The sequence below is a fragment of the Colletotrichum lupini genome, chromosome 7, assembly GCF_023278565.1.
Source record: "Colletotrichum lupini chromosome 7, complete sequence".
NCBI classification, from domain to species: Eukaryota; Fungi; Ascomycota; class Sordariomycetes; order Glomerellales; family Glomerellaceae; genus Colletotrichum; species Colletotrichum lupini.
Genome location: NC_064680.1, coordinates 1,748,103 through 1,767,854, shown reverse-complemented (window position 1 = coordinate 1,767,854; position 19,752 = coordinate 1,748,103). Strand labels below are relative to the sequence as shown.

The window sequence follows — 19,752 nt, the reverse complement described above, 5'->3', positions numbered from 1 at the left end:
CAATTACTTGAATAATATGAAAGTATTGACGCCAGGTGCGGGTAACCTTGCTATCGAGTTCTTATAACTTCACAATGGTATCTTACACTGGATGTCGCTCTGTGAAAAGTTAACACCATTACATGCTGGACGTCCCGGAACTGAGAATCATGTCAAGAGCCTTGTTGCTAGATCGCAGCTTCGTCTGGTGCAACGAACAAAAGTTGATACGCTCTGTTTGCCAACTCAACTTGGGTTGCATTCGTACTCAAATGAGCTCATACAGAACGACGTCTGTATCGGATGGAAGTATTTAAAAACAGATGGACACAGAGATCTCTACTACTTTGCGGACTTTTGGTCATTAAAGACAAGATCCTGGGTGGACTATGAATCAGAGACATGCCCTCCTGATGGTTGTGGCAGCGGCCTCAGATCTCAAGTTGAAGGTCGTGAGTACACAAACCCTAATCCGTATGACGATCTTCCCATAACCTCCAATTCCTCAGCTGCATCGAATTTGCCTACCAAGAACTTCACCATGGAGAGCATGCGTCACGCTAACTAACGATCAGATAACGAGATGCCGCCTACAGGACGTGAGCAATAAGTGTTGAGTTTACTAGATAGCTAACTCTTATATAGCTACCCGGACAGAAAGCCCATTATCATATGGGTTCTGTATCACTCGATGACGTGAACCGGGAATTTTATCATCCACTTGTCAGGGTACATAGATAAAGCCTGAAAGTTGTGAGGGTAGTTCTTCTCATTGATAGGACTTGTTTCCAGTCCCCCCTTGTATTATACACGAAGCCCCCGGTTGCGAGGTGTTGCTTCAAAAGTACATCCGAACAGGTCACGTCTTCCCAAGCTTTGCCCAAGCTTGCGACGCGATGTTCCCACTCCACGTCCCCATCTCATCCTGAGATGTTGTTGCGTCATGGCATATGCTACAAAGAGCAAAAAGCCAGCCTCCGCGAGGCCGCCCTTGCTCTGTCGATGCTCTTTCTCTCTGTCTCTCCTCTATCGTGAATCTTCAGTCGCAGGACCCATCATGGCCGGCGCTCGTTCGTGCACACTCCATTTCGTTTTGACAAAAACTTAGAACATGCCACCACCCATACCGCCGCCGCCTCTCTTCTGGCTCTCGCTCTGCATCACCTCGGAGGCCTTCATGTGCGCCTCAAAGAACTTTGCGGCGCAGCGGTCGAGGCAGACGGACTCGCCCTTGTTGAGGTCGCCCTCACGGTAGTCGGGGAGGCACTTGGTTTGGCAGATCTTGGTCAGGCTATGACGCGCATGTTAGCCACAGTTGTTTCGACGAGGTCCTTCTTCCTCCCAAGCTTTATCCTCTATGCATCCGCTTCGCTTCGAGGTTTTACAAGGCTTGAATGCTTCGAGAGGGGGTTCCCTAGGAAAGGGTGTTGTCGATGGCGACGTACCGGTTGTGCATATCAGCCAGCAGACGCATCTCCTGCTCGGCCATGGCGATCTTCTCGTCCGAAGACAGCTTGGGGCGGCCCATTCCGAAGAAAGACATATTTGCGGTTTGTGGTTCTGGAGTTTCTGATAAATTGGGAAGAGCGAAGTGATGATGAATCAGTAGCGAGGTTCGTGGGATGCGACGGAAGCGATTATTGACTTGCGGATAGCTTTGGTTGCTTGACGTCGCAGAGTCGAGATTTTACGAAGAGCTCCTTTGCCTTATCTTATCGCCCGTCAGCTACCTTATCCAGTCGCGCGCCTGGGGCAATTCAGCTTGTCCCGTCTGCTGCGTGAGGTACCTACGCAAGAGTCGGCCCCCGCTTTGAAGCTCTCTTGTCCAATCGCCGCTGCTGCATTGTGAGCCCTCTTCCCGGGCCGGCTTGTTCCGTCCGGCTTTATCGATAACGTCAAAGACCCGTTTCTGGCCACGATAAAAACGCGCTGTCGCAAAATTTCTGCGCCAAAGGTGATCCTAACACTATCTTTTGGCCACACCAAGAAGAGCCAGAATCTTCTTGGGCGACTATGGTGGTAAGTCTTGAGCTCCGCTCTTCCATTTTCTCTCCCTCTATCCTACCTTTAATATGATGATTGCAAGCAATTCAGAACCGCTGCGACTTACACAGCTCTTTTGTTGTGGTTGATTTAAACCGCCTATTATCTGACATCCTTCACTGTTTCCAACCTTATTAGCAGTCCATTGGTCTTGTAAGAACCACGAAGCTAACAGGAAGTAATCAGACGCGATGACTTTAATTCAGAGTCTACGGCTTTTGCGGCCGGCAACACGCACACCACAAGTTGCCAGACTAGCCCAGTCCTTCCACGTCGGTCGACCAAGTGGCGCCAGCGTCCAGGATGGGCCCGGAGGGAAGAGGCAGAAGAAGGATAGGGTAGCAAAGGGGACGGAGCAGCAGGGTCAGCAGGACACGCCAGCACAGAGTGAAGCGGTTAGGATATCAGAGTTCAAAAAGATGCGCCTCCAGGCGCTGGAGGAAGTGCGCGAAAAGGGCGTGATTAAGGAGACGCATCCGCGACTGGTCCATCGCAAGAAGCCCATGTCGGTCCCGGCCTTTAGGAAGGTTTGGGAGAAGAAGGAGTTGAGTGACCCTGGCAACGCCGAGGTCGTCACCCTGTATGGTACGCAGAATGAAATACAAGTCGTCGTCCCACAAGAGCAGCAGCAGTCGCCGCAGCAGCTTGTGGCCGGCGGCGTCCCTAACCACCATCGGCCCTCCGCTGACAGGCCACAGGCCGCGTCCAATCCGTTCGTCTCCACGGGAACAAGCTCGTCTTCGTCACTATTGTCAATGAGTTCGAGAAGATCCAGGGCATGATCAATTATCGTAATCTCGGCGCCCACTCGCCTGACATGAACATTGATACCTTTAAGCTCTTTGCCCGGCTGATCGAGAAGGGCGACCACATCTGTAAGCCCATCATCTGCTGCTGTTGCTGCTGGCTGCTCTCTTTGAGTTAGGTGACATGATGCTAAGACTACAACCCCCTCAGCCATCACCGGCCGGCCCACGCGCACAAGCACCGGCGAGCTCACGCTTCAAGCCGTTGTGCTTCCGGAGCTGCTGTCCCCCGCGATGGAGCAGATCCCCCAGACCCTGACGGACCCAGCGACCAAGGCCGCGAAGCGTCATGTCGACATGATGGTCAACCCCGAAGTCGCCGACGTCTTGCGCATGCGCTCCCACATCACAAAGTACATGCGCGATTACTTCCACGACAAGTCCTTCCTCGAGTTCCAGACGCCCATCCTCGCCGAGAACGCTGGCGGCGCCGTCGCCCGCTCCTTCACCACCCAGGCCACAGAGTTCCCTTCCAAGGAGCTTTCCCTGCGCATCGCCCCGGAGCTCTGGCTCAAACGCCTCGTCGTCGGCGGCGTCCACAAGGTGTTTGAGATCGGCCCGGCCTTCCGCAACGAAGGCATCGACGGCACGCACAACCCAGAGTTCACAATGTGCGAGTTCTACAGCGCCTACACCAACCTCCCCGAGCTCATCGACCGCACCGAGGAGCTTCTCTCCGGCCTGGCCACACATTGTCAGGAGCTCATCGATACCAAACTTACCTCCCTCCAGCCCGTCGACCTCTCCAAGTTCGCCCGCCCCTTCCGCCAGCTCGAATTCATCCCGGCCCTCGAGGAGGCCCTCGGCTTCCGCTTCCCAAAACTGACCGGTAAAGACGCCTACTCGGAGCTCGTCGCCGTGCTGGCCCTCAGCAAGATCGAGGTGCCCGGCGGCGTCCCGCCCACCATGCCCAAGCTCCTCGACCGCCTGGCGGCCATCTACCTCGAGCCCAAATCCTTCGAGGGCCCCCTCTTCATCACGCACCACCCGACCTGCATGTCCCCGCTCGCAAAGAGCTTCGTCTGCCCCAAGACGCTGCAGCTCGTGTCGGCGCGGACGGAGCTCTTCGTCAACGGCCGCGAGCTGGCCAACATGTACGAGGAGGAGAACGACCCGGCCGCGCAGGCGCGCAAGCTCGCCGAGCACCGCTTCTTCGGCACCGGCAAGGACGCCGCGCCGCTCGAGGCGGACGACCCGCACCCGCTCAGGGACGCGCCGCTCGACAAGAGCTATATCCGGGCGCTCGAGGCTGGGTTGCCGCCGACGGGTGGCTGGGGGTGTGGTGTGGAGAGGCTCGTCATGTTGTTCTCTGGCGCCAGCCGGATCAGCGATTGTTTGAGTTTTGGCACGTTGAGGAACGTGGTTGGGTTGTCGGCTGAGGGGCCGCAGAATCAGTCTGAGGCGGGTTCTTCTACCCAGGCTGAGGAGTCTACGTCTAACCAGTCGGGGGAGTCTCCTTCCTGAGCGGTATTCCCCATCTCATCTTAGACCCCCTTATTTTCCCCGGCCAAAGCCGTTGTTTGCATTGGCCTTGTAATGTTAGATGGAGTTGGGACGCATGGGCAGCGTGTAATCATTTTGTACAACATCAGAGACTCATAGATGTATCACATTGTAGAACAAGATCTGGTGCGGCATCATACAGAGAACCGAGTGCTTCATTCACGTGAGAGGCCACAGAGCATGCCACAGAGACGCCAGGGTGAGAATGGCTATTGCTTCTATGGACTGTGTAAGCTAGCCCTGCCTATTCCTTGAGAATCTTATTATGGGATCTGGCTGCAATGCCGAATGAGGGAAATCTGAAAGAGCAAAACCAACCGAGCTAAATGAGAAGAACCAAGCCAGTACTTATCGTACAATTATCCCTTTCTCTCATTTGCCATAATCGTGCGTATGGAGAGGGTCGTCTGTTCTTTTACCTCTACCCTGGAGGTGTATGGGCCTGACTTTGCGACAGACAGCGGCCATCGCCGTCTGATGCAGTATCGTGAAGCAATGCGAAACCGCCAGCTTCTTCTCTGTCCATCTTGTTGTGTTTTCAATGGGCAGCGCTCAATGCCGTCTAATAGTGTATGACGAGGAAACGTAAAAGCTTGTTTCTTTCCAATCCATCTTGCACAGTGCAGTGTCTTCCACGTTCCAAATCCAATATCGTCTCGTCATGTTCCGGGGTGGGAGGAGAGGTCGAAGGGTTTCGGATAGAAGAGGTTTGTCGGAACGTCATCTGTTGCTCTTGATGGGCTGAGGCTGATCGTGCCAGCTCTGCCAATAATGTGATATCTGATAGTAATGCTGTTGATGTATGCATCCAAGGGCTACCTCGACTCTACGGGTGCCTCAAGGATTGTCGTGTCGAGCTCTCGAGGGCTCTCTCTCACCAAAAGCCGGCTGGCTTGGGAGGTTCGTGGCCAGCTGCCATTGCCGCCGCCTGCTGCTCGGCCAAGCCGGAATCCCTGTAGTAGTTCTTCCACATGACGTATTCCCAGGACTGCTTGCGAAGCATGCCCTGGTTGGCGACTCTCATCTCCGTATACGGAGTCTGTTTGGTCATGGTTGGGTGATCATTAAAGATCCCAGCCTTCCACCAGCCCGCCTCCTCGGCATCGTACATCGCAGCCTGTCCCGCAGCATTGAGAATATCAAAGTTCCTGCGTTCGTCGATAAGGACTTGAACCTTGGGCAGGCTTCGGTACTGAAGAACGGCCTCTTCACGATGAGTTCCATTGATCGTCTCTCCTTTGATGAAGGGATTGCGTCGAGGAGGGGCCGATACGCTCTGCATCTCATCGTCACTGAGATCTGTCTTGTCCTCAGTATCGTTGGGCGAGTAGAGAAATCGGTTGAGCATTGTTCTCTTGTCATGAAGGCGATGGTGGCTCTCTCCATTGAGCTCACCCCGAAGGTCGCAGATGCGGCAGACACGATGATCGGCTGCGCGAGACTTCATCTCCTCACGGAAGAGAATCGCGAGCATCTCGCAACCACATTGGCAGCATTCGTACTGCTCGTTGTAATAAGATACTCGCTTATGCTTCAGCATCGTCTTGCACTCCTTCGTTCCCTGGAGCATACTGAGGAGAACTTGATCCTCGAGCATGAGAAGGCCAGGGTTGCGGAACTGAACCTCGGGACTCTGCGTCTCGGTGAGCCAGTCATAGGCGCCAGGAGTCTCCGCGGCGTCGAGCCACTTGAACACGTGGTGAAGGAATACCGCGACTTGACCGGGCCTCATCGGCACGAGATCGAGGAACTGGCGGAAAGGCTGTCCTTTGGACACGAGGTCAATGCCCATGGGAACGGCCTTCAGAATGGCCCAGAAGACTGTAATGAGGAGGCCTGTCTCGACGTTGGTCTTCAATGGGTTCCATGAGAGAACGTGGGTGCCAGTGCGGTTGTGGGCCGGCTCGGTGTAAGAACGAGGGTAGAACTGAAGCTTTCTCAGCTTCTTACCAGTCTTCTTGGCGCGTCGGAAGGCGATGTCGAGGATTGGATTGATGTCCGCGACATGAAGAAGCTCGCACTTGTCGATTCCCAGAATCTCGAGCGCAGGGCAAGCCGAAAGGATCAGCTCAAGAATGCGGAGGTCCATCATGGGGACTTCATGCAGCTGCAGAGAGGTGAGTGCTCCTCCGTACTGGGACAGAGACCGTACTATTGTTTTGTTAGCTATGTGTATACCATGTCAATTCTTCGGAGGACTTACGCATGGGAATGTTGTAGCTCATCTCAGCCAAGTAGATGTTGCCGCGCTTGTCCGCATCCTCGGCGATAGGAGCCAAGCCCATCTTCTCATGACCACGCCTCCAAGCAGTTTCAATTTTAGTGAGCTTTTTCTCATCGCGGTGAAAGCGAGCAAAGTCCTCGATGAGGCTGGAATTGTCCTCACACAGTGTTTCCGAAATAGCTCGCAAGTGATCGCGGTTCTGGGGGCTAGACCAAAAGGCGGGAGCATCCTTGATGTGATACTTAGCATACGGGTTAGTATTGAGGGCTCTGCCGCGAACGAAGAGATTACGGCCGGTGCCACGGATATCAATGTTGGCGCGCCAGTCATCATCCATGCGAGCCAATTGCTCCGGAAGCCAGTCGCAGTCTCGATACTCGCCCGCAGGGAGGTCGAATTTGGACTATGACAGTGTTAGCTTCAGTTTAGCATAAACTTTTGGAATGGTGACTTACCACATGAATCGCAACGGCTTCGTAGCAGCCCATCGAAGCTGACGCCAACTTGCCAACGGCTGCAGTGTCGATGAGCCACAAGTGGGCGATGATCTCGTGCCCAACAGGCACCACCTTCAACAGCGTTTCCAGAGTAACGTTGGTCTGGTTCGCCTTGAGGTTCTTGACCTTGCTGGAATCTGCTCTGGAATTCGAGTTGCCAGAGTCATCCTGACGGACCCTAGCAGTCACGAATTTCTGTCGAAGATTGTCCCAGAATGCAATGTTTGGGGGTGAATCAGCAGGCAAGTCAGGCAAAGAACCATTGGGACCGACCAGGAGCTTTGTGACGAGCTTGATTTGGTGCGTTGTTTGCTCCTCCAAAGTCCGGCCGACGACTTCATGAAGTTTGCCATCGGCGGGAACGGTGAGCTCCATCTTGTAGGTACGGGGAAGCCGACGAAGGGTCATCTTGTCGTGCTTAGTACCGGTCTTTGGCTACCGAAGGAAGGATATACTTGAGTAGTAGTGTATGCCTTTGTTGGCTCTAATGATCGTAAAAGGCGAGAGCAGAGTAATGATAGTACTGAAGGGCAAGAAAGCCAATTACCAATAATTTAGGGGTTGTAGGGAGGAGTGGCAATTGGGACAATGCTAGTGAAGCAAAGTCCAAGTTGCTTTTGTCTTCGACTGTGTATCGGGCAAAAGAAGAAAGAGGTTGGGGGTGAAGTAGTCGAGAAGGGAGTGGTACTAGGTGTTCTTGGAGAAGAAAATTGAGGACTGAAAGGTTGTGTAAGGTTAAGGGTGACGAAGATAGCTTGTGACCAAAAGGTGAAGTTGGCCCAAGTGGAAGTGGAAGTGTGAGTGGAAGTGGCCCAGAAAGGAACTGCAAGGTGAAAATACCAAGACCAAAGACTGCACAGCCCAGGAAAGGAGACTCGAGTGGGCTCCTTCCTTTCCCAAATATTACCCCTTTCAGGCTTAGTATGTTGGTTTTCAGTCGTACGGTCAGGTGATCGGGGAGAAGTTGTGGGAGTTGCTGGGGAGATGGGATAGGAGATCGGTCACCTTGAGGATGGCAGATGGTACGTAAATTGCAGGCAGGTGGCAGAGGTTATGGCTTCCCGAAGTACAAAGAGGCCATCTAGATGAGCCTAGAGCGGGATATGAGTCGCAAAGACTAATGTTGTCATTTATGAGCTCTATTGGTCTGCCATTTTGGATCAACTGTGTTCCTCAAGCTCGTTATCGGATTGGAGAGCTGAGAACAACATCACTTGCCCTGCAGGAAGGAGCTGAGGCGTCATATGGAGGAAGGACGAGGCTATGGGTACAACAATTAGATATGCCATAGATCTGGCTCTGCTGTCCTGGTCAGATTTGTTGCTCTCGACGGTGACAGCCATGATGGTATATGATACGGTAGATGACTTGAGATCTGCTTGTGCGATGGTTCGGTTTGTGTCTGGTATAGGAGACAGGATAGCAATAGTCTGGGAAGGGACCACCCATCCCCCTTTCCCGGTCACCCAGCTCCATGTGAATCCACGCCAGCTTTCATGGCTCTGTAACCTTGGGGCTTGACATCCACGGATTTTGTGCCTGTAAGCTTTACGAATCCCATAGGCCTCAAGAGAGCAGGCCTCTCTTCCATCTATAATCAGAAGACACCATGCATGTACCTCTCGAGCTTGTTTGTCACGAGAGAAAGATCACTCAGCCACCCGGCTTCGCCTGGAGACCAGCTTCAGCCACAACGTTTGATATAGCGAAGTTTGATACAGATTGCCTCATCATACCCAGAGCCTAGGTATCTTGCTTACTCCTTCTCATCTTTGCAGCTATCCCGGAGTGAGTACGGCGGCTGTGCTTCGTAACAACGGATGCCTCGAGAGACACTCGACCAAATAGTTTGAGGCTCTACCGTGATGTACAGCGAGCCTGCGAACACGCAAGCAACTGACGACTTGACGAGGATAGCGTTCCAGCGAAACAACGCAGTCTACGACGAAAGACCGTAGTCTCATCTGAGCCTTATGAAACCATTCAGCAACTCCCCTCCCCAGAACAGGCGATGGCCTCATTCGAGCACACGCCTCCGAACGACCAGGACTTCCAGCTCCACACATGGCTGCGATTAAGGAACACCATCACATATCAGCTGTGTCTCATCTGCTTGGTACCCCAGGCCTTCACCCAAGCCGGCTGCTCGAATCACTCGCGCGTGTTTCCTCGATTTGCGACCTTGGGAAATCGACTGGCAGTAAGAACGACCATGGAGACCGACGCCGTGAACAATAGCTGCTAGAAGAACGACCGAAAATCAAAGTAGGCACTGACTTCCACATACTAAGAGGTCTGAGGCTGGTACTCTTTGTGAGATGATCTCACCGTTATACGCCAGGTAGCATATCAAGCTGGATATCGGGCTGAGGCCGACAATATCAACGACTGCTATCCCGCTGGCTGGATATCTTCAGGTGTCTCTTTGCGTCCCTGTCCATTTGAATGGGAACTCAAACTGGATAGATGCATAGAGAAGTGCTTCCCAGTGGTTGCCAATGGTATGATCAACTCCTCGAGTATAGCCATAACACCATATGTGCAGAGAGGCATAAGAGGACACATGCCTACAACGTCTGACACCCAAGATCCCCGTCGTTGTCAATCTGCAGACAGGTTGTAATTCATTACTTCATCACGAAGGAAGGGCCAGATTGTATCAAGAGGCACGCTGAGGAACTCTGACTGACTTTACGCAGGCACAAGGTTGTCGTTCTCATGGGTATGCAGGAGGATTGACAGTGAGCTGCATCAGATGTCGTTGACTACTATCACGTGCCCGGCCTCTTTGACCAAACGGGATATTGGTGAGCAATGAGCATTATCAAGTCTCAACTCGAGACTCAAGTTTGAGAAGAGACGCAACAACAAACACAATTTTCAGCCGGATCGAGACCCCAGGCCTTCCTAGGTACTTTGAAAAGCGACGTGAGACTCGAAGCATGGGAGAGCTGCAAGGAAATCCGCAGAACTTCCCTTGAAAGTCAAACTCGGCCGACATAAAGCCTACAGCATGCAAACATAAAACCTCCCAGGACGAGGGCCCTCAAAAGCCACAAAAGTATCTTACTTGGCAAGTCTGCCTCGAAAAAGTGGCTTGACACTTCACACTTCCTTCATATGCGGTGTGATAAGAGCTGCATCCCTTATTGGAAGTACCGCATGAACCAACGAGCCAGTACATCTCATAGATGACGCCAAAAATGGCCACTAGGCCGGATGGCACGGTTGGATGGATGGCGTCTAAGGGATTCGCGGCACCGGCGGTGACAACGGCAAACGAGACATCGACTGGAGGAAAAAAAAATGTGGTACGGCTGACGTCGAGAAAGTCGAGCAATGCGACCTGCGCAACTCCCCCTCCGATTTGCTTGATGGCGGGCCACTTGACTCGTCGTGGTGCGAGACATTGGCAATGGTACGCGGGGATCTAGAACGTGGTGAGGGGAGACAAGCCGAGAAGCCAAATGCATCATGTGCATACCAACGGCGGGGCTTGCATGAACGTTTTATTTTGTGTGCCGGGCCTTGCCAGCCCATGGTGTGAAGACAACGAGGGATCAACACATGAATGGTGGTGTACGAGCCACACGAACCCGAGGCGGAGCTGTATCGGAGACCGTCACCGCAAATTCGTTCTGGGCGAGGAGGCCGAGAATCAAGCTCGAAGCGGCCAACGGTAAACTCAGTCGGTCAGCGGGACAAACTCAGAAATGCGGAAAGTCTGGGCATTGATACTCCCTTTTTACCGCCTCATTTATCGCTGACATGGTAAACATTCAGGTCTCGCAAACATCGGATTATTACCCTTTATTCGATGTTGCTGCGCTCAACTGTGGCCGGAACTCTGACTGACGGCAAGCCATCTCAGGTTGGGGAAACGAAGAGATTCGGACATAGCTGCTTTGCTTGACCTGGGTTACCTTGTCAGCAAAAGGCGCGGACTCATCTCAAATGCCTCCTCTGGTTAAACTTGGCGGCCTCATCGCTTTACTACGGTGAAATGCCTGCACTTCTTCGTGTGTCTCAATCTAGCCCCCACCTGCATCAAACGAGAGACGGGTTTGTTTCACCTACGGGCTTCGTGGATCAGCAAGCACCAGCTGAGCTACTGATGGGTGACCGATAATGCGCTTGAGTGGCCGGGTTATTTGCGTTTAAACTGGTGTGCTCAGTAACACCGCGCACACCACAGCTCCAGTACTGGCCCATCTGATCGAGCTCCGACGAACTGTGCAATCGTGGCGACTGGATGCGTGGGCTGAGACGAGAGGGGAGTTGATATACTCCGGCCGGTCCCGTTTGCAAGGCCCCGTGGGTCCGCAGTCCGGGACAGCGCTGTCAAAGCTGTATCTAATACTCGGGTGATCAACGTCACACGAGTTGAATCGCGGGGATGTATATGGTTATCGAGATTCTTTGTCCCAAACGGGCGAAATGCAAGATCAATGAAGGCGAAGCAAGCAAGCCGGGCGAGCCGGCGAAGTGTGTCCAAATCATTGGCGTACTCTGCTACATCGTTATACCGACCGGTGAGATTATTGTAGATTCAGGTAATGCGAGCCGTGGGAGCCGTGTCGCGGTGGTTGCAGTTTTCCGTGCTGTGTCAATGTTTCACTCCACAAAGCCGTTATGAGCTAGACACCCCCAGGCCGTCTGTCTCAGATGGGAGACGACGGCATGGGCGGCTCATCGAACCAGCGGGATAGGTATGTCATCTAGGTACAAGATATCATGTGCGTGTGCTCGTGAGGATGCCTAGTTCTAGTCATTATGTCCGTATGGCCATAGCCTTCTTTGTACATTTGACGAACTGATAGACACAACGGATTGTATCGTGCTACCTGGCTGCAGCAGTAACGACAGGTTGCAAGATAGCAGATGACGTAAAATGGACGGACCGGGGATGGCATATCGAACGGTCAATGGATCTCCACTGCTTGGAAAGGGAATAAAGTACGATCATGCGCATACGCAAAACAGGCCCGGGGGGGGGGGGGGGGGGGATATTGGGGGGGCGGTGGAGGGGTCCCTCCCCCCCCCCCAACCCCCCCCCGGGTAAGAAAAGACAAAAAAACAAAAAAAAAGGGGGGAGGGGGGGGGGGGGGGGGGGGGGGGGGGGGGGTGATCTATCGGTTGCCGTTGATAGGTCTCTCAGCCACTGCCAACGCAGCCCCGAGTATGGTACATGACAAGAAGACCAAGAATAGGAATGCTGTGACGATGTTGGGTGGCGCTGGGCAGATTTGCCTTGGACAGGTTCGAGGCATGTAGGCGACTACTATGGTGGTGATACTTCAACATTCGGTCAGTACGGAGTTGGTACGATTACCTACCTAGGTAGCGAAGGTTGCAAAGCAAGGTATCTACTTATCTCTTAGAGCCTTGCCTGAGGTAAGTAGGTACGTTGGAACCAGGGAAAACCTGCTCTGTTCCGTCAGCGTGAACTTAGAAGGCGCCATCTACCTTACCTGAGGTACTTGGTGCTTGCCTTGGCCTGAAGTTACAAACATGGAACTGGAAGGAACGAGGGTGGGATGATGTTCCTGCTTGCTGACTTCCCGTTCTATTCGATATTCGATGTACCTTACCTACATCACCTAAGGTACCTTATGTTTTTTCTTTCCAAGACTTCTTCTGTCTTACGTAACGTTCTTGCCAGCGAAGATGGATGTCAGTCACGATCCTGATTCTTGGCCGAGAACCGACCAGACACTACAACATAATTGACAACTCAAAAGACCCAACCAGATCTGCCGTCTCGGGCCTTCAGCATACAGGCACAGATACATCAATACGTTCCCAAACTACCGACCCGGAGCAATCTGATTCGGCTGCACCCACCCGCGAGATTCCTGGTGCTAGGATTCACGCCAGGCGATCCGATACGATACCAGCCATCATTGACACCATTCCCAGCCAGGCCACCAGAACCTTTCACCTTCCGTGCCCCTCCGCCTCCGGTCATGTGTATCTGAGACTGCAACCACGGCCCCGTTTTAAACCAGGGCGTTCGGCTGCTCGATGCTGCAGTTCGTCGAGACAGATCAGGGAGATGATGGCGAGGTGGCCTGCGCTCTGCAGCGAGATCGGGGAGATGACGATTTCGCCATCTAAGTCTTTTAGCCAAGCAGGGCTGCATTCGTCTACCCGTACGAAGTACCTACGTGGTCTGATGAACGCATTCGCTGTCTGCCGAAGATTCCAACTGCCAACTCTATTTTACCTCAGTCAAGACAAAGCCTAGAAATGGTAATTTGAAGTGTTATGGGATCCGCGTGAACCTTGCTCGCTATCCTCATCATCGCCCAAAACCCCACTTAGGCGACAAGAAGCGATACCATCGCGGATCTTGAATTCGAGGGGCAACGAACGCCCGGCTCCGAGTCTCCGTCCCACAGCAATGAGCTGTTCTCCGGCTGCCGGGCCTCTCCCTGGAGCCACCGCCAGCATGACTGGTCGCAATGTGGGTCCACATGAAAACCCGCCGCAAATGCGACTTCCCAACCTAGGAAGTAAAATCAAAGCAGAGATAGACCAGGGATTAGCTAACAGGGTTGTGAAGGACAGTTCTGACTGAGGTACGCGCAGCCCGCATTTGACAGGGCTTGGTGGTGGCATCTGACGGCATAAGTCGACATTCATTCGGCTTTCACTTCATGGGCATCCTGGATATCGAATCGCATTCCACGGGTGGCCCCTTCATCCCAAGCCAACCCATCCCATGGAATTCCAAACCGATCAAAAGAGCGGTCGGCCACCTCGAGCAGACGAATTCGGTTGACCTCCCGATGGCCTTCCAACGACATCAGGCATGTCGATCAGCTAGATGTTAGGACAAGATCGCGCCGTTCAGGGGCACCGCATAGTGGCCAAGCATGACTCTCCGAATATTAGCCTTTCTGATTTCGGTCTCGTTGTCCGTGACGGACTGACTGTCCGCTGTCGCCCGTCAACCAGCTCGGAACGTCTGTCATGGCTTGCTCAATGTCAGGTACAGATATTGGGGCGCAATCATTCATCACCTAATTTACAAGCTAGGTACGCTTCAGGCGAGAATGGCCAAGTGGTTAAATGGGATCGCGATGGTAGCGCCGCGCTGGAACCCCACGGAGCCAATAGTGGCCGACTCGGACGGCCCAAGGCTCTTTGTTGAAATGAAGGCCGTGTCCGTCAGCAATTTTTAGCTCGGCAGTGGCCGTAATTTGCCGTCCCTGCGCATCTGCATCTGGTCCCCGTCACGGATGGTCACCCAAGCAGCAAGCAATGTCCAAACGATGGCGGGTACTTTGTGCGAATACAAACCTCGCTTCGTTGGGGATATGCTGTGCTGCGTTCGAGGGGTCTGGTCTGGGAATCCGGCGGGCTAGAGTCAGCCGCAAGTCCTCTTGGCAGGTCTAGAGTCTTGATGGACACGCGCCCAAACGGAGCTGTTGATGGAGTGTCGTTTGGCGTTTGGCGTCTGGACTCTGGGTTCTGAACTTCCGAAAGACTTGATTGGGGAAGCCGTCGGGTCAGCAATGTGTGCCTATTTCCAGGCCAACAGTCAGGACCGGACGGTGGAGGGGATTTAATGTATCCTGTTCTTACGCTGTGGTCCTGAGAATCTCGAGAGGAAAGAAAAATTCCCGTAGGTGACCTCTGATCATGAGAGGCAGGGGAACGGCCCCCTACATCCCCGTCAGTCCCTGTCTGTTGACCAAGACTGGGCCTGGCGGCAGCTAGGATTGTTTGGATCAAATATGCGGAATGGGTCCAAGTCAAGGGCCTGTGGATCTCCGATTGATTGGCAGTTGCACAGTGTCGGGCGGCTGTTGTTTCTGATTGTCATGAGAATGGTCTCTTGTCGTCTCCTACAGTGGATCCATCGTGCCGGCCTCAGTCGAGTCTTCTTTGAACGACTTCTCCTTTTCAGGTCTGCTACCGTTACGACGACAGTAACGCGGCGCGCCCCCCAGAAAGGAGAATCCTGTATCCGTACGGTTACCGAGTGGCGCCACGCCTTGAGAGTCAAGATGCAATATCCATGGACACAAGTCAACTACGAGATGCAGATTGGCGCAACCGACGAGTGAACACCAAGACCGCGCTACGGGAGGGAGGCAGAGTCCGAAACATTTGGCTGCTTGCCCTGCATTGTCATGTCCATGAAGCACAAGAAGCACGCCTAGGATAAAGGGAGACAACCTAACGGTGACTGGCAGGACTGGCAGGTTACAATACGCCTATCTACGGACACAGATGGAAATACATGGCGCCGCCTCTGCACAGTCTCGCAGGGCGCAGGCGCAAAGGCCCTCAGGCTGGCCGCCGCATATCATTGCCCGGCCTCACTTGGCTCACAACTTGACGAATGCTGGGCGAACTCTGAATGAGAGCGCGCCATCGAGTCCATGGAAGACGCGACACACTCACACGCAGTACCTCTCACACCCACACCGTTATGCCCCTCCATCAGCGCAGTCAGTTGTCGTGCGACGAGTCCAATGAAGCCTTGGGATAAAGTGCGCAGACTGATCGACACTCCCGCTCTGGATAAATCTTGCTAAGACGGTATCTTGCCTGAGTCACATGGTTTTAAAGAGGATGCAGCTAGCAGGACTAGCGGCTTATCTGGACGAGGAAGCGTGAGGTAGCGTACTGGCCCCCCATTTTCTCCATCGTGGCCCTATGGCGTGGTCGTCGTTTTAATAGGGGACCACCTTGACTCCTATTCTTTCCTCTTCCTGTCCCCTCTCAGGCTTCTCCCCTTGCCTGCAAGCCCACACACTCGTTGGCCATGTGGATCTTTGGCCCCAAGGGTTTTCTGCTTTAACGAGGGACCGGCCATGTCTCGCTCCCCTTTGAAAAAATGACCTAACAGGACAAAGGCGCGTGTCGCAAAATAGTGAGGAATTTAGCGTAGACCCTCTCTCCGAAGTTCGAATCCCGTTTTGCAGCCGTAGTAGGCGAGCGTGGTGGTCCCTCAAAATTGCCAAGTTCCAACGACACACGCAAATCATTCGGGGGTTTCTAGCGATGTGCTATGGAAGGGACTAGTGGACGAGGTTAAAGGAACGGCACTGGGCTGGGCTGAGGGCGCGGAAACGGTGGGAATGAACAGTACAGTTTGAGAAGACGGGAGATTCCCTTCAGAACGGAGGGCGGAATATGAAAGGCGACGGTATGGAAGGCAACCGCTACAGGTTGCCCAGCCATGCCGGCACTTGGCCGCTCGTTCCAACGTTTCCCATGTGTTCGTGTAGGGCAGAGGGAGCCGGTCCATACGGCGAACGAGAACACATCTGGAAGACGGATTACGGAGCGTGAGAACGATCGATCGGATTTATGTGCCTACGGCGAGTATTTGTGCCTTTTAGGTACTGTACCAGGCGAGTATCGGGGAGCCAACCAACCAGTCCTGAAGCTCTCGTCTGGTTCTCATTGCTACCCATCCATTCATTCTCTGAGGTGGTCGTGGGAGGTGCGTTGTGGTTGCAGGGTGGGCACACCTCTACTTTTGGTGGTGTCGCGATTTGCCCTGCAAAAAGCTTGCCTATGCAATGCACGAGAATGGAGCGCATTCAACGGCATCACCCTCGAAAGGGTGGGCGGCCGCAATATGACGTCCGTCATGGGCTTGCTGCAGGACATCACGCGAGTTTTCTGGCTGGATGAGAAGCCATTTTGAAGTGAATCTGTTTTGGAATCGATATGCCACATACGCGTAGGGACTGCCTTTCTTTCTTCCTACTTTCCTGAGAAGCCTCTCGTTTCTATTTTTCACTCCATTTTTGTTGTTTTGTTTCTAAGCAGTGTGTGTGGGAAGTGGTGAGGAACCATGGAAGTTTGGTACTGCGAGCCTGTGGCGCGAGAGCATCGTATCCTTTTCATTCGTTCATGCCAGCCTTCAACATCCCCTCATCCACTTTTCGATCGTCACGGCCTCGAGGTCTGGCCATCGAATGTAACGGTACCCAATACTCCTTGGATACTTGCAATACTTTGAGCACTCTCAGAGAGGGATACGGACGGTGAACCAGAAACGGTCCAGGGAGAAAGTAGCGGTATTAGCAGAAGAGGCCTGGACTGAAGATTACAGTGCGACATGAGTCACCAAGAAGGGAACTTTATTACACACACATCCCGCCGGTGACAGGAGGCCGAGCAAAGCCTCCCAGAGTCAGGCAGTCAGCGCCAGCTGGTTCAACTAATAATATTCCTAGTAGCGAAACTGCGACGTCTGCTTTGCGAGTCTGCGAACGTGGACGGCCGCCGTCGCGGGCACCCCTTTTTTCTTCGTTTCCCTTTCAAATCCATACCTTATCTGGCTGGATGGAGACAGTCTGTTGGATTCTGTAAAAGGGACCCGGCCGGGTGCTAGGTTCCAGGCCCGGGTTCAGCGCGTATCGAAATCACCCAGCCATCTCGTTATGGTCCACTGTGAATTTTGATAATCTGTTGGTCGCGTATGACAGGACGAGAAAAGGTCTAGAAGTAAAAACGACTAAAACGGTTGCTGGGCCGTCGGGGTGCGGCGGCGTAAAGAAGGGAGCGGGAGTCTGCGGCGGCTACGATGTTTCAACACCGGTTGGTTTGGTTCTCTTCTTCTCGTTGTTCCCATTCTTTCCAACAACAAAAGATACAACGGAGCCTGTGGTTGAAGGTACGGATACCTTATCCTATACGGATAATAGCGTCGTCGCATCGGAGGGGCAACCGGCGAACGACTTTTCTCCCCTTCTCTCTACATACTACCTTTCTGGGCGCGTTGCTGCGTAGCTGCTGCGTATTAGAGAGAAGAAGCAAAAAAAAAAAAAGATTCATTCAGAAAAAAAGATTAACAAATGAATTAGGACAGCCACTAACGTCTGGGAATGGCGGCGGGAGTGGGTCATCCATGGCATGTTCCCGGCAAAGCAGCAGGGTCCAGGCAGGGAATGGCGAGGCATGGGCATGGATTTCCATGTACCTCTGTACCACACCCCTGACGCTGTCCAAAGTGTGGAAAGGCTCGTCCTTGTACCCCCCTGTCCGTCTTTTGCATCTTGCTCGTCCTGCACTCTCTTTTCTTTCTGGGCCCCCATGTAATAAGTATCTTGTGTACCGCAGTACGTATCTAGGCGCGGCGACTGGGTCACCTACCGCTACATGTGAGTCTCTGGCTACTTTGGCTCTCTACACTACCAATACGGTTCTCTCACTCTTCCAGTCTCTCTCTCTCGCCTTGCACACACGATACGACACCAAGCAGCAGAAGAAGAACGCAACACGCAGTTCGATCCCAAGCACATGCAGCTAAAGGTAGGGCAGGGTACCTGAGGTATTCCGTACGGGTCTGGCAATTTCGTCCCACTCGCTTGCGCGCAGCACGGGCCAGCACGCGACGTTCAGTTCGTTCTCCTCTGACTCTCTGGCAACGCAACTGAGAGCGGGAAACCACTATTTAACTCTATCGTTTTGCATTACTAGAGGATTGCCGCAGTATATATAGACGCTACCCTACCCTCGAATTCCGCACTATTTAACCTTAACCTTTTTCTTACCTATTTTTTCTTTTATTCTACCATCTCCCTTATTAAAAAATCGCTAGAATCGTAGTTTTAATAGCTTATTAATAAGCTAATATTATTATTTAAAAATAAATAATTTATATTTATATATAAGTACTAAGAGTTTTATTATTATAAAGATAGTAATAAATATATTAAAGTACTTAAAAGAGCTTTTTAATAAATTTTTAATACTATTTAAAATTATAATCCTCGAGCTATAAAAAGAAGCTAAGGTATTATATTAATATAGCCCTATTTATCTTATTAATATTAATAATAGTTTCTTTAATATAAAATATATTATTAATACTTTATAATTACGTTATTATATTTTATAAATCGTACTTAATATTAACGAGGATTTTAGTATTATTTTTTAGTTCGTTTTTTAAATTTTTTATTAAGGCCGTTATTATAAAATTAGTTTAGTTATTAATATTTTAATAAGTATTTTAACTTAACTTAGAAGCTTTTATAACCCTTAAAAAGAGGCTTTTAAAAGACTTATAATTAAACTTTTATTTATTATAAGCGAAGCTATTATAATTAAAACTATAGTATTACGAACTTTAATAATAAGTAATTCATAATATAATTATTTTTCTTTTATAATAAGCTTAAAAAAGTATCTTAATTTAAGTACTAAATAGGTATTATATTATTTTATTAAAACTATATTCTTATACTTATGACTTAAAAAGAATTAACTTTCTTCGATAATAAGGTACTTAGAGAGCGGGAAACATGCTAAAAAATCATAGCGACAGGGGAAGAGCTACTAAATGCCATGCCCCACCTCCCATTTTAAGGTACAAGTACGTGTACCTCATCGCAAGCATTGAGGCACTCGCTCGTGCTGCTGAAAGTAGGGGAAACTAAAGTATCTTATCTTCTTGCTAGACCAGGGCATCTCGTACCTCAACTGGAGGCTTGATGGTGTCCCATTTCCATTTCCCGAGATGCGCATCGCAACCACCAGTACGGAGTAACACCTCAACATGGAGATCAGGTAAGCCGCGTATAACGAGTCGAGATAGAGGCAGAGATTGACCCAAGGTACGGAACAGAAGAGATAGAAATAAGCAGACCGGAAAAAGAAAGGTAAGTGATGCCATGCCATACACATTACGCAGTATTGAATGCTATGTGCAGTAGCCTCTGGTAGG

At 51.7% G+C, this 19,752-nt stretch overlaps 7 protein-coding genes across 7 annotated transcripts; 4 read left to right on the top strand and 3 right to left on the bottom strand.

The window, feature by feature from the left end:
* Positions 1-1,083: 1,083 nt before the first annotated feature.
* On the bottom strand, positions 1,084-1,522 carry CLUP02_13539 (Tim10/DDP family zinc finger; the record flags this gene model as incomplete). The annotated part of the gene is made up of 2 exons (XM_049292477.1): positions 1,084-1,270; positions 1,425-1,522. The coding sequence occupies 2 exons, from the start codon at positions 1,520-1,522 to the stop codon at positions 1,084-1,086; spliced, it is 285 nt and encodes a 94-aa protein (XP_049149623.1).
* Positions 1,523-2,213: 691 nt separating this feature from the next.
* Positions 2,214-4,292, top strand: CLUP02_13538 (lysyl-tRNA synthetase; the record flags this gene model as incomplete). The annotated part of the gene is made up of 3 exons (XM_049292476.1): positions 2,214-2,681; positions 2,714-2,897; positions 2,980-4,292. 3 exons carry the CDS (start codon positions 2,214-2,216, stop codon positions 4,290-4,292), a joined length of 1,965 nt encoding a protein of 654 aa, XP_049149622.1.
* Positions 4,293-5,205: 913 nt separating this feature from the next.
* CLUP02_13537 (uncharacterized protein) lies at positions 5,206-7,460 on the bottom strand (the record flags this gene model as incomplete). The annotated part of the gene is made up of 3 exons (XM_049292475.1): positions 5,206-6,482; positions 6,535-6,958; positions 7,011-7,460. The coding sequence occupies 3 exons, from the start codon at positions 7,458-7,460 to the stop codon at positions 5,206-5,208; spliced, it is 2,151 nt and encodes a 716-aa protein (XP_049149621.1).
* A 1,201-nt stretch (positions 7,461-8,661) lies between these two features.
* CLUP02_13536 (uncharacterized protein) lies at positions 8,662-11,420 on the top strand (the record flags this gene model as incomplete). The annotated part of the gene is made up of 14 exons (XM_049292474.1): positions 8,662-8,747; positions 8,831-8,840; positions 8,901-8,914; positions 8,970-9,279; positions 9,394-9,591; positions 9,641-9,671; positions 9,752-9,859; positions 9,937-9,980; positions 10,065-10,230; positions 10,301-10,528; positions 10,588-10,774; positions 10,836-10,923; positions 10,984-11,170; positions 11,254-11,420. The coding sequence occupies 14 exons, from the start codon at positions 8,662-8,664 to the stop codon at positions 11,418-11,420; spliced, it is 1,824 nt and encodes a 607-aa protein (XP_049149620.1).
* Positions 11,421-12,723: 1,303 nt separating this feature from the next.
* On the top strand, positions 12,724-13,677 carry CLUP02_13535 (uncharacterized protein; the record flags this gene model as incomplete). Its single annotated transcript, XM_049292473.1, has 3 exons — positions 12,724-13,169; positions 13,388-13,518; positions 13,658-13,677. The coding sequence occupies 3 exons, from the start codon at positions 12,724-12,726 to the stop codon at positions 13,675-13,677; spliced, it is 597 nt and encodes a 198-aa protein (XP_049149619.1).
* Positions 13,678-16,248: 2,571 nt separating this feature from the next.
* CLUP02_13534 (uncharacterized protein) lies at positions 16,249-16,722 on the top strand (the record flags this gene model as incomplete). Its single annotated transcript, XM_049292472.1, has 1 exon — positions 16,249-16,722. One exon carries the CDS (start codon positions 16,249-16,251, stop codon positions 16,720-16,722), a length of 474 nt encoding a protein of 157 aa, XP_049149618.1.
* Positions 16,723-19,412: 2,690 nt separating this feature from the next.
* CLUP02_13533 (uncharacterized protein) lies at positions 19,413-19,712 on the bottom strand (the record flags this gene model as incomplete). Its single annotated transcript, XM_049292471.1, has 1 exon — positions 19,413-19,712. One exon carries the CDS (start codon positions 19,710-19,712, stop codon positions 19,413-19,415), a length of 300 nt encoding a protein of 99 aa, XP_049149617.1.
* Between the last annotated feature and the right edge of the window lie 40 nt (positions 19,713-19,752).